Source organism: Monodon monoceros, unplaced genomic scaffold, assembly GCF_005190385.1.
Source record: "Monodon monoceros isolate NGI ecotype Baffin Bay Population unplaced genomic scaffold, NGI_Narwhal_1 Super_Scaffold_7, whole genome shotgun sequence".
NCBI lineage: Eukaryota > Metazoa > Chordata > Mammalia > Artiodactyla > Monodontidae > Monodon > Monodon monoceros.
In genome coordinates, this window is record NW_021703784.1 from 62,561,899 (window position 1) to 62,574,704 (window position 12,806).

Here is a 12,806-nt window from a genome sequence, read left to right on the forward strand (position 1 = left end):
TCCCCTTCCTCGGTACCACGCGTCCACTGGCGCGGTGACCAGGCAGGCCCCCACCAGCTCAGGGGTGAGGGAGCACAGGACTCTCAGCACTTCCTTTCGGAGAGGACAGCCCCCTGCGTCACTCGCTACTCACTCAGGATGCTGGGCAGAAGTTTATCCCCGAGGAACTTAGCACAGTTGGCTCCCGCCCTACCAGCCCTGCGGTCCTGGCCCAATCCCGCCGGCACCGGGGCGCTGCCCCTGGTACCCAGCCCCCTCCAGAGCGAGGGTCGCGGCACCCAGACTCGCCCCAGCTGCGCCGCCCCGGGCCCGGAGGACGCGATCTCCTCCTCCCCCTCCCCTCGTGCCGGCCCCTCACGCCCACCGCGAGGCTCAGCGGGGCCAAGAAGGCCGGACGCCGAGCGCCGCTCAGCCGGGGCCCAGCCCGGCCCTCCCCGCCTCCAGGCCGCGACGCCCGGCCCCGAGTAGCCCACTGGACGGCAGCCGGGGGGCGGGGGCGGGGAGGCCCGGGGGCGGCGCCCGTCCCACACCCTTACCTGGCTTCTCGTGGTCGTAGCCTACTACGATGAAGTAGTCGGCCAGCCGGGCCATGGCCGCCGCCGCCGCGCCGGGGAAGCGGGTGCCCGTTTCCGCCTTCGCCGCCGCCGCCCACCCGCTCCGGGAGGGCTCAGCATTTTCCCTTCAGCAGCAGTAGCGGCAGCGGCGGCACTTCAGCCATGTTTGACAACCGAGGCGCGCTCTGCGCCTGCGCCGCGCTTAGCGTCCGCTCCTCCCCCGCCCCCACCCGCGCTGGCTGGTTGACCTGACCCCCCGGCGGAGAGCCCACCCCCATCGTCTTGGCGCCGCTAGGACAGCTGGTTTGGGGAGTGGGCTGCCGGGCGTATTGCCACCACACGCCGCCACCGCAGCTGCTTGGGGTGGTTCACTTTGAGGCCTGGCTGCCCCTCCGCGGCCCACCTCCCACTCCCCTATTTTTCCTAAAGCAGGGTGTCTTTCCTTCCGCCTTCTCCACTCTTTCTTTCTGGGTCTGGGAAGAAGAGACAGGGATGGCTGAGGGGTCCCCTGGAAAGTTTGCTGCTTCCCCTCCCCCCTCCCCCTCCCCCTCCCAAGACGAGATTCTCCCGCCCTCGACTGGAAGCATGGAATTTGCACCGCCAGGGCTTTTGCTGCACGTTTCCTGTTTATGTTGTGCAGATGGGAATTTTAGGAACATGCCACCGAGTAGGCGGCGGAGGAAGAGGGTTTTGCTCAATCCTCAGAGGCGCCTCGTGCTTTAGTGCTGGGTGGGCTGGGGGCGGTTGGCCTGGGCTTCCCCCAGAGCGCCTGGGGAGGCTGGATTCCTCCGAAGAACGCGGCATCCCCGGGATCCTCCTGAACTGCCCGGAACAACAGAATCCGAGGGAGGAGGCTTGTCTCTCCCAAGGGAGCCCTTCTCGCCTAGGGTTTCGCCCCTTGCAGCGGTCCCAGGGTTCTTGCAGCAGGAGCAGGAACTTCCAACTTCCCTGTTCAAACAATGCAATTAAAATGAATTAGTGGATTTCATCATCCAATCTAGGAATTATCTAGATCGCTTTCTTTTTACTGCAGCTCTTATTGATCGTTCCGAATTTGGCAAGTGAGGCATCCATCCAGATGAGCTTGCTTTGTTCTCTGTTAGTATCTCCTGAAGTTTTAGTAGCAGGATATGTTACAAGTGGTAGACTGAAGTTGTGGGACTCTCCATGATTTGCAAATATGATTATCTTCCTGGTTGCTTGTCACTACTCATTATTAATTGATGATTTAACCCTTCATTTACATATAAGAGCTCTTAGCAAAGTGTCTTAAGTGCTTAACGAGTATGTTTAATGAGTGAATGCATACAATTTCCCCCAACTACCAGCAGGAAGCTGCTCGGACTCTGAACTGTGAGTTCAGAGATTTGGTGTCTCAGCTACTGGAAGTTTACTCTCATTGATCATTTCCTCTTTCTGTGTGGTGCTTTTTTCCCCCAGAGATTGAGAGGGTTGGGCTGCTCTAGAACTGAAACTCCCAGGAAGGAATACTGTAACTCAAGGAGTTCATTTGCAAATTGCATATGGTCAAACTGAATCAGCCTAGTTGCAGAGGTGGAGGGAAGATAACAGATTGATCTTGAAAACAATTAAACCTAAAATGCTTCAGTCACACCTCAAGTAAGAATCCTCTCTATAAATTCCCTGAAAGCTCATCATCCAACTTGATCACTTTTAGTAAAAGCCTAATTTAACTTCCTTGGGAGCTAGCCCATTCCACTGTTTAACAACCCTATTGTTAGAAAGTTCTTCCTTGTTATGTCAGAGTTTTCCTGTAACTTCCCCCAGTTTTGCTCCATGGAAATACCCAGAAAAAATAAAATCTATCTTTGTATGATAGCCTTTCTGATTTTTAAGGCAGCTATCATGTTCCTTCCCCATTTCACTTTTTTTTAAGGTGAAATGTACACATCATAAAATGAACCATTTTAAAGTGTACAATTCAGTGGTATTTAGTACATTCACAATGTTGTGCAACTACCCCGTCTATCTTGTTCCGAAATATTTTCATCACCCAAAAGAAAAGCCCACACCCGTAAAGCAGTCACTCCCATTTTCCCCTCCCCCAGCCTCTGACAACTACAAATTTGCTTTCTGTCTCTATGGATTTACCTAGTATGGATATTTGATATAAATACAATCATACAATATGTGACCTTTTGTGTCTGGGTTCTTTCATTTAGTATAATGTTCTCGAGGTTCATCCATGTTGTAGCATGTATCAGTACTTCATTCTTTTTCATCGCTGAATAATATTCCGTTGTATGTATTATACCATATGAAGTCAAATTTATCTATTTTTTCTTTTGTTTCCTGTGCTTTGGTGTCATATTGCCTGGCTTCCATTGCAATCCATTGCCAAATCCAAGATCACTTCTTGGAAGGGAAGATTTACTCCTATGTTTTCCTCTAAGAGTTTCATAGTTTACTCTTGTTTTAGGCCATTGACCCATTTTGAGTTGATTTTTATATATGACATGACGTAGGATGTCACATTTTACTTTTAAAATGTGCTTTTATTTCATTCACAAGTGTTGGTTTAATTTTTTTTTTTTTTAAATCAAAGATTAGCTGTTTTCAAGCCTCGAATCAAGTGCTGTTTGCGTTTAGACATGTTTCACCTGTTAGGTCATAGGTAGGCTGCCAGACCATTTGCAAATGGGTGTTTTGTAGCATAGGGATTTTGACATACCCCAGGTATATGTATATAAAGGCATCATGTATTTGAATACACATGTGAACATATTTAGCACACACTGGAACTGTGCTTTGCTTCTCAGCCAACAGCTGCCAGTCTGCTGAAACTGATAAGCCCTGACAAGGCAGCCTGATTACTGAGGTTGGCTGAAGGCCAGACCATCCCCTGAGATAACCACCATCACCTCTCACCAAAGAGTGAGGGGTAAAGCAGACTCAGATTTGTTTTACTGAAGGGTGGCAGGGAGGGAGGAAGACTATGCAACACAATGATGGTGTGTACATAGCAGATGCCTTTCCTTTATGCTTTAGAAGTCAAAAAGGAGCTGATTATTAGTCAGCAAGAATTATCAACCTGCTGCTCCTACATTTGGCTGTCGTGGAGTAAGTGGTTGATCTGTACAGTCATTTCAAGTGCTTCCTGTGGTTAGCCACTACAGTTCAAAGAGGCAATATGAGAGTTCGACTTGACCAAACATCTGCAGGCAGGGCTGGGGCCTCTTCAGACGATCTCTACCAACAAGTAACAAAGGAGACTAAGCAGCTGTGGTAGAAAATTCCCTGATCCATTGGCACATCTCCATCCACTTGGTTGCCCAAGTAAGAAGCTGAATGATTGCTACCCTTGACACCTGCCTCTCTCTCAGCCCCACATTCCTCACTCAGTCCTATTGATCCTACTTCCCAAATATGTAAGCTTCTCTCCCCCCCTCACTGCCACCCCACTAGTCTGAGCCACTATCACCTTCCACCTTGACTATTGCAAGAGCTTCCTAACTGGTTTCCCTGCTTCAATGGTGATCCCAGACTTTCCCTGTAGGTAAAACTTCAGGACAGTAAGTGGATTATGAACCCTGTCTTCAAAGTAAATCTGTATAGGAAACACACTGTTTCTACCTTGGGTGTCTGTTTAGGGTGCGGGAAGGAGGCTTCAGAGATGGCTAATAGAAATTGTCCTACAGATGCTTTCACATGTGTGATTATATGAATAATTGAATCCTGACACTCACGTAAACTATCCCTGACATTAGCAGTATAGATAGGTGCTGTGAGAGGTTGCAGACTGTTTTTACTTAGATTGCATGTCTATCTGGTGAGTGGGATGGCTATGTTATGTGCAGAGGCCAAAGCGAAATGAAAATAAAGGATCCTCTCTGTTCAAAAATTATTAAGAATTTCAAAACAGCAACAAGCAGAGCATTAAACAAAGGTTGGGGTCCTGTGTGACCGAACAGGGCGCACGTCCATGAAGCCAGCTCTGTTGGTGAAGTTTAGAGTGGAGTGTGTGTGTGTGTGTGTGTGTGTGTGTGTGTGTGTGGTGGATTAATTGAGATTATGGTGGGACTAGGCCCTCTCCAATCTCTCCAGGGCAGCGGTCCCCAACCCTTTTGGCACCAGGGACCGGCTTTGTGGAAGAGAATTTTTCCACGGACAAGGGTGGGGGGATGGTTTTGGGATGAGTCAAGCGCATTATATTTATTGTGCACTTTATTTCTAGTATTATTATTATACTGTAATATATAATGAAATAATTATACAACTCAAGATAATGCTGACAGGAGGTGGAGCTCAGGCAATAAAACAAGAGATGGGGAGTGGCTGTAAATACAGATGAAGGTTCTGTCGCTTGCGTGCTGCTCACCTCCTGCTGTGTGGCCCGGTTCCTAACAGGCCACGGACAGGTACTGGTCCGTGGCCCGGGGGTTGGAGACCGCTGCTCCAGGGCACCACCACTGCACTGCTCCCCTTCTTGCTCCTCCCTAATCCAGTCATCACATTCAATGGCCACAATGATCTTTTAAATAAATGTGTATCAGATCATGTCTCTCCAGTCTTCAAACCTGTCAGGCTTCCCAAATCACTATGAATAAAGTGCAAAATCTTCATCATATCTCAAAGGGTCCTATTTACTCTAACCTTGATGACCTCCTTAATCTCATTTCATGCTTCTCTTCTCCCTCACTCAATACATTTCAACCACACTGGCCTCCTTTTTTCTTCCCTAGTGTTCCAAGCTCTTTCTCATCTCTAAGCATTTGTCTATGCTCTTCCTTATATTTGGAACATTAGGTCCCCCTAATCTTGCTTTTCCTTCAGAACACTTACCACAGTTTGTAATCATGTATTTATTCCTATGAAGATTTGTTTATATTTGGCTACCCTACCATGCTGTAAGCTCATTGAGGGCAAGAATGATGCTTACATTGTTGATTATTGTATGCCCAGCATTTAACACAGAATTAGGCATATAATACATGCTTGGTAAATGTTTGTTGAAGGAATGAATGAACATTCAACTCATGTAGGCCCATACATTAGAACTGCCTCATTCCTACAGTTCTAATCTGATAATACAGTATCCCCACCTGGAGGCAGGTAGCATGATGGTTGCTCTCGTTAACACCATTCTCATTGGCTAGGGATAACCCTAAATGATCGAATTATCTCTTTTTTTTTTTTCCGGTACGCGGGCCTCTCACTGTTGCGGGCTCTCCCGTTGCGGAGCACAGGCTCCAGACGCGCAGGCTCAGTGGCCATGGCTCACGGGCCCACCCGCTCCGCGGCATGTGAGATCCTCCCGGCCCAGGGCATGAACCCGTGTCCCCTGCATCCGCAGGCAGACTCAACCACTGCGCCACCAGGGAAGCCCCGAATCATCTCTTTTATATTCCATTTATTAATGCCATTCATTGTGCCATCAGTAGTAAATTTCTCTTGAAGTCATTTCACCTCATTCTGTTATAGCTGTTAGTATAAGAAGCTTCTATATGTTAACCATCTTCTCTGTGTTCTCTTTCATCTGTCCTATAGCAACTTATATTCCCTAAGCTTCAGGGAGGTTTGTCTTCTTTATCACATCCAAGGATTGATTATTTCTGTCCATATGTTTTGTGCAAGAGCACAGAAATGAGGCAGCAAAAGCTTGACTTTTCTTTGTGCTGATGCTCTGGAAAATTTATGCCCTAGAAGGAAAAAGGTTAACTGCCCTCCCTGCCTCTACCACTCCAAGACAGAAATTAATGCTATAGAAACAGTGATTTTTACTCTGTGCCAGCATTCTTTACTTGGTCAATCTCCTGAAATCGTATGCTTATTTTATACTTAAATTGGTTTATGTACATGTGCATTTTTCTGGAAAGGATCTATATCTTATTAGTTTAGAGAAGTCAGAGATTCCAGAAAAAAAAAAAAAAAGTGCCCTGAGCTTTGTATCCTGCTTTACTTTTTCCTGTGACTAAATCTGAGTAGCTGATTGGCTCCTTTCTCTAAACCACTTGGTGTTATGACTCCCGGATGCTTCTTGAAACTTGTTTTCAAATGGACTTGGTAAACAAGCCCTCAGCTTAGCCGAGGCATTTTGAACTATATGAAAAATAAATGCATTGTAAAATTTCCTGTTTGAAAAAAGAGGCATCAGAGATAATTATGCAATGCACTTAGCTATTCAAGTTTAGTTATTCTTTTTAATATTATTTATTGTTTCTCATTTCTTTTCTTCATGACCTGAGTGTGGTCACACTGGCTTTAGGGATTGTGTCCACAGTGTTAACTGAGAAACCACCACCAAAATTTTTTCAAAACTCCTTACATTACTAAGAATAAGGCTTGGATTTAGGGCCTAAAAATAATTCAGTTGGAATGTGAAGAAGTTGAGACACCATTATACAACAAGGCTTCAGTATATTTGTATGTCTGTATATATGATGTCAGAATATGCACAATTATTACAGTGCTTTGGGGGGTTATTTTTTGAAAATTCTTGGGCACAAAAGAAGTGGATCTTCATCAACCAAAATTTCTTTTCTTCTGCTTCTTTCACTTGTCTTGCCAGTGAGATTTTAAAGATGTTTCTTCCTTCACTTCCTTCCTTCCTTCCTTGTACTCTGTGTGAATCTACAATCGCTGCAACTTGAATGGATGAAACTCCACGTTTACAAATCGCCAGAAGCAGAAGTCCTTAAGTTGTTTCCTTCTATGTCCGACGTTTAACCGTGAATGCATTCTAGTGATTTTTCCCCCTTTGTTAAAGTAAACGAACCCCAGGTTCCAAGGGAAAAAATAGATGCCAACATTTGGAAAACTTTATATCTTTTTTTCGACTTATACTCCACGACACTTTGGGGAACCTTCCGGCCCTTGTCGCCGACCCAAGCAAACACACACACACACACACACACACACACACACACACACACGCTTTCGAAGATACGGGTGCTCTAGCAAAACCCTGAGCTGCCAACACAGGGCTTAAAGAATTGACGGAGTTTTCAAGCGTCAGACCTCTACGTGCCAGAGCTATAAGGCACACCTGGGCTGATATCATTGTGCCAAGGCTCTCAGGTGGGAATTCCCGGCACCGCCGCTATGCTGCTGGCGTAGGCACTGGAGCCCGGCGGAGTCTCCACTTCTGGGTTGGGTTTGCTTTTGGAAGCCTCCAGCAGCTCAAAGCGAAGTCTGCACCAAGAGCTCCGTCCCCGGTCCCTTCCCCCATCCCCTCCACCCTCCCTTTCTCCTGGAACCAGGGCTCTCCTAAAGGCCACAGCCGGGAGGCCACGAGGTACAGCTGAAGAGTCCTCTGCGGACCAAACCCCCCAGGGCTGGTGGGAACTGGAAGGAACGAGTCCAGACCACGGGACCTTCCCTGGCTGTGGGCCGGCGCCCAGCTGTCCTTGACCTCCCCGGCAGCCAGAGGCGCGAGCCGGGGAAATGAAAGTAAAAACCTGTCTTGGCGCGGACCCAGCTGGAAGCTGGCGACGAGTAGGTCGCATCCTTAGACAAGACTGACAGACAGCCGGTCCTGGACAGGGTCGCTGCGAAGAGCGTGACTCGTAGGGGACGAACTGAAAGGAAGCATTGAGAAATGGGAGACGAGCGAGCAAAACAGAATAGTTAGGCTGGGGAGGCTCCTGGAAAGAGAGCAGGCACTCAGTAATACCTGCTGTCTGCGGTGCGGGCAGACTAGCCGCCAGATCCGGTCTACTGCGGCAACTGCCCTGAAGCCAGACAGGCGGCCCGAACTCAGCCAGTGCGCTGCGCTGCACTCCTCCGACCCTCGGCGTTCCCAGCCCAACCCCGAGCCCGAGCCAGGAATCTGTCCCCCACCCTCAGCTGGAACTCAGGTCCGCTCAGGTGACTCCCTCGGAGAAGAGTCCTCAGAATAAATAACTTCGGCGCGGCCATTCCTTCCCAGGTGCAATGTCCACCGGTCAGTCCTGGGAGTGAAAAGGCGGCTGAGCCAGCAGTGCGCGGCCCAGGGCAGGCAAGGTCCTGTGCACTGGGTCTCAGAACCAGTGTGGCAGAGCAGGTAGGAAGCTTAGAGATCCGCTGGGGGCAAGTTATAAATGGGGAAACCAGAGGGTGGGGTGTGTAACCTGCCCAGGTTCACAAAGAGAATTGCCGTAGGGTGAGAGTAGAAGCTGCACCACAGAGTTCCAGTGGTCCCGTGCGCCCTCCACCTCTCAGTCTAGGCCCTCGGCTTCAGGACCTGCATCCAGGGAAGTGGGTGATAGGATACCAGAGGCCCTCCTGCAAGAAGTAGGGAGCCCCGCGGGGCTAAGTTCCCTCCCTAGTTTGGCCTCCCGAAGTTAAGTAAGAAAGTGAAGTCAAGAAGCAGTGATGGAAGAGCATAAACGGTGACAAACGTGCTTGGGGGTGATTCATCATGAAAAGGCATAAATCCTTGGGCGGGGGCTAGGACTCTCCTCTCTCCCTTGACAAGATGATGGTACTAGCCTAGAAAAATCCACGCGGCGCCCCAGTCCAGTCGGCCGTGCATGCTTGCGGGGCCGAGCTAGGACACTACTGTTTACCACCTTTGGTGTGACTTTGGGCAAATGCTTACCCCTCTGAACTTTAGTTTTCTCATTTCACCAGGTAGAAAGTTGATGTTACCTTCCTTGTCTAACTCAAGGGTAGGTGTGAAGATCAAAGGAGATCAGGATGTGGCCATGCTTTGTAAAGGGATTAACATACGTGAAGCATTAGTGTGCTCCCTGGCAGTATCCTCACGTTTACAAGGGGTGAATGAAGGCTCCGAGGGCAGCCAGGCAAACTCTCAGGTTGTAACCTTATAAGGCATAATTGGATTAAAAGGGGAAAAAATGAAACTGTATTCTTCGTCCTAATTTTGGTTATTCCTTTATTTCCAAATAGGCATGCAAATTCTGAAACTTCAGGTAAGTCCCCCCTTCTAAATCCCAATTCTCACATCAGCCTTTCCGAGCCTTGCTCCTATTGCGAAATCTTACTAGCCCATCCTCAGAACCCCGGAGTCTCGGCTAGCCCCCCTTCTCTCCGCTGTGCTCTGTGCTCTGCCCCTGAGGCTCCGCTGAAGTCTGGGGTCGCGGCCAGGTCAGGCGCCGAGCCGGCACGGGGCGCGGTCCACTCGAGGCCACAGCTCCAGAGGTCTGGAGTTCGGGTCATCCGCGTGATACCCCGCGCTGGCTCTTGCAGTTGTGTGCCAGAAGACGTTACACTCTGGGCTGCATAAGTCCTAGGTAAGGACCCCCAAGAGGTTGTACCGGCTCTGCTTCGTCCCGGCTTAAGGTCTGAACTCTGTGCCCAGTGAGTCAGGGCTGAGGCAGTTCCTGCACCAATCTCCTGGAGCTCATCTCTGAGCCCTCTAGGCATGAGGGACCCCCCACCTCACCTCCAAACCCCATACCCGCAGACAAGCAATGCGCGCTCCCGATTGCAGAGCGCGCGCCCAAGGGAGGAAAGGGAGGGCGCGAGGGCAGCCTAGGCCCCGCCCCCTGCGCTCTTATAAAGCGGAGGAACGAGAGCCGGCCACTCAGTGGTTTCTTGGTGACATTAGGCGGAACGGGTCGAACCTTGCCATCTCTGGTTTCTCACCGCAGCTTGGACGTCTGGGTTTTGCCACTGCCAGAGCGACGTCTCAGACTTAATCCTCCAAAGATCTCGGCAGATCACCCCCTCAAGCAGGTAAGCACCGCGGGCCGGGCGGGTTAAAGGTGGGGAGGCTTGCCCAGGCCGGAGACTAGGAGCGCTGGGTGAGGGGTACAATCCACTTTGGAGGGTCCTCTGCCGGGTGCGTCCCACATCCCGGGCCCAGCTCGTGGACACAGCTGGAACTCCAGAGACCCAGTCCCCTCTGCTCCGTCAGCCAATCCGAGAAATGGAGCGGGGAACCTCTGGGAGCCTGGCGCGGGTCAGTGGCCTCCCCTGCGGGGCCTGTCACCCCCCTAGCGGGTGCAAATGCCGCTGGCGCCTCTCTGCGCCCCGGGGAGATAAGCGTCTGAGTCCGGCAGAGCGCGGGTTGAGCTTGCCCACTCCGGGGCCCCCCGCCCCCCTCCGTGCCCCGCCCGGCGGTGCGGCAGACCCGGGTGCTCACGCTCGGCTCCTCTTTCTCCTTCCCCAGGGTCTACGCATCGACGCTGGGATGAAGCTGGTTCCCGTCGCCCTCATGTATCTGGGCTCGCTCGCCTTCCTAGGCGCGGACACCGCACGGCTCGACGTGGCGGCAGAGTTCCGAAAGAAGTGAGTCGCAGGCAGCGCCTGCCCCAGTTCTGGTACCTGCAAGACAAGGGAAACTAACCATTGGTCCCCGAGGGGTTAGAAGTGAACAGGAGCAGGGATGGGCCAAGACCTCGGCTGGACGATTGCGAATCGAGTCTATTTGTGTTGTTTAGATGGAATAAGTGGGCTCTAAGTCGTGGAAAAAGAGAACTTCGCGAGTCCAGCAGCTACCCCACCGGGCTCGCCGATGTGAAGGCAGGGCCTGCCCAGACTCTCGTTCGGCCGCAGGATGTGAAGGGCGCCTCTCGCAGCCCCCAGGCAAGGTAACTATGCGGGGCGCCGTCGCGGGGTGGGCAAGGGGAGCTCTCCTCCGTTGCCCTGGCCCTGGGGATCATCGGGGCTGTATGGCAGTTCAGATGGAGGTAGCAGTTAGCAGCTCCCTCTGGTCTTAGAATGGCTCCGTTCCCGCTGGCTGGGGCCAAAGACCTGCTTGATGGGGGTCTCATGTGGCCTTCCTTCCCTTCTCCAGCAGTCCGGACGCCGCCCGCATCCGAGTCAAGCGCTACCGCCAGAGTATGAACAACTTCCAGAGCCTGCGGAGCTTTGGCTGTCGCTTCGGGACGTGCACGGTGCAGAAACTGGCGCACCAGATCTACCAGTTCACGGACAAGGACAAGGACGGCGTCGCCCCCAGAAGCAAGATCAGCCCCCAGGGCTACGGCCGCCGGCGCCGACGCTCCCTCCCCGAGGCCGGCCTGGGACGGACTCTGTCTTCCCAGGAGCCACAGGCGCGCGGGGCCCCGGCCTCCCGGGCTCATCAAGTGTTCGCCACCCTCCTTAGGATTTAGGCGCCTGTGGCAGCAGCGAACAGTCGCACATGCATCCCGCCGGCGCCTCCCGGGACGGAGGACTTCCCCTAGCCGAGCCTCTCAGCCTATGGGACCCGGGCTGAGACAGCCCTGAGAGACCGAGAGTCCGGGAAGTACCGTCCGGCGGCGAGCCCTGGCTTTGCAGGACCCCGTCCACCTCGGAGGCAGTGTTCTCTTCACCCTAATTCGGCCCGGGTGCCCCGGGTGGGGAGGGGGGTGCAGAGGAATCCAAGGGAGTGTCCTCTGCCTGGCTCACGGAGAGGAGAAACTGCGAAATAAATGCTGAGACCCCCAGGGGCAAGGGTCTGAGCCACTGCCGTGCCCGCCCACAAACTGATTTCTGACGGGGTGTCACCCCACCGGGGCGCAAGCCTCACTATTACTTGAACTTTCCAAAACCTAGAGAGGAAAAGTGCAATGTGTGTTGTATATACAGAGGTAATTATCAATATTTAAGTTTGTTGTGTCAAGATTTTTTTTGTAACTTCAAATATAGAGATATTTTTGTACGTTATATATTGTATTAAGGGCATTTTAAAGCAATTATATTGTTCCCCTCCCCTCTATTTTAATACGTGAATGTCTCAGAGAGGTGTAACGTTGTGTGCTGCGTGGAATGTGAGCGTGTGTGCGTGAAAGAGAGACTGGTTGCCTCTTGTGGAAGAAGAAAACACCATGTCTGTATAATCTATTTACATAAAATGGGTGATATGCGAAGTAGCAAACCAATAAACTGTCTCAACGCTGATTCATTCTCGGGTCACGAGTCTTGGGAGGGAGGGTGTCCCCAGTCTTGGTCCGCTCGGGAGCCCTGGGGTCCGGGAGCCTTGGGGTCCAACCGCCTGGCGTGGGAAGGTAGGACGGCTGCGCTGGCGCGTGCTGGCTGCTCTCCGCGCTGGCTGAGCTGTCGGAGTAACGCTCTCTGGTGGGACGTGCGGAGAGCGTGTCTTGAGTGCGGGTCCGGGTTTCGAGGAGATGCTCCAGGTCACAGCCTCGTGTGGCGGCCCGGCCGGTTGGGGTCGGGTGAACCCTTAGTGGGGAGGCGAGCCTGGACTCTCCCGATTACGCAACAGAGTCCCAGATTTTATGTAGTTGCTCACGGAACCCTGCGCAATAAGCGCACCTCGGAGAGTTGGGGTGGTCTCCGAGGTCTTCCAGCTGAGGAGTGTCCCCCTGCTGCAGCGGGGCTAAAGTTAGAAGCGACTCCAGC

The 12,806-nt window shown here is 51.7% G+C and overlaps 2 protein-coding genes across 2 annotated transcripts in view; one reads left to right on the plus strand and one right to left on the minus strand.

The window, feature by feature from the left end:
* The window catches only part of SBF2 (SET binding factor 2), a 451,879-nt gene extending 451,147 nt beyond the window's left edge, over window positions 1-732 (minus strand). Inside the window, exon 1 of the mRNA XM_029208916.1 lies at window positions 537-732. Coding sequence (XP_029064749.1) covers window positions 537-591 — 55 coding nt within the window. The 5' untranslated portion in view covers window positions 592-732. The remainder of the gene's footprint in view (window positions 1-536) is intronic.
* A 9,317-nt stretch (window positions 733-10,049) lies between these two features.
* ADM (adrenomedullin) lies at window positions 10,050-12,344 on the plus strand. The gene is made up of 4 exons (XM_029208596.1): window positions 10,050-10,193; window positions 10,630-10,748; window positions 10,901-11,050; window positions 11,257-12,344. Exons 2-4 carry the CDS (start codon window positions 10,651-10,653, stop codon window positions 11,573-11,575), a joined length of 567 nt encoding a protein of 188 aa, XP_029064429.1. The 5' UTR covers window positions 10,050-10,193; window positions 10,630-10,650; the 3' UTR covers window positions 11,576-12,344.
* The last annotated feature ends 462 nt before the right edge of the window (window positions 12,345-12,806 follow it).

Bases quoted from the DNA above. Each gene is read 5' to 3' on its own strand.
- ADM (XM_029208596.1), top strand. From the start codon at position 10,651: ATGAAGCTGGTTCCCGTCGCCCTCATGTATCTGGGCTCGCTCGCCTTC. The intron at 10,749-10,900 runs GTGAGTCGCAGG...TGTGTTGTTTAG, and splicing joins GCGGCAGAGTTCCGAAAGAA to ATGGAATAAGTGGGCTCTAA. The intron at 11,051-11,256 runs GTAACTATGCGG...TCCCTTCTCCAG, and splicing joins TCTCGCAGCCCCCAGGCAAG to CAGTCCGGACGCCGCCCGCA.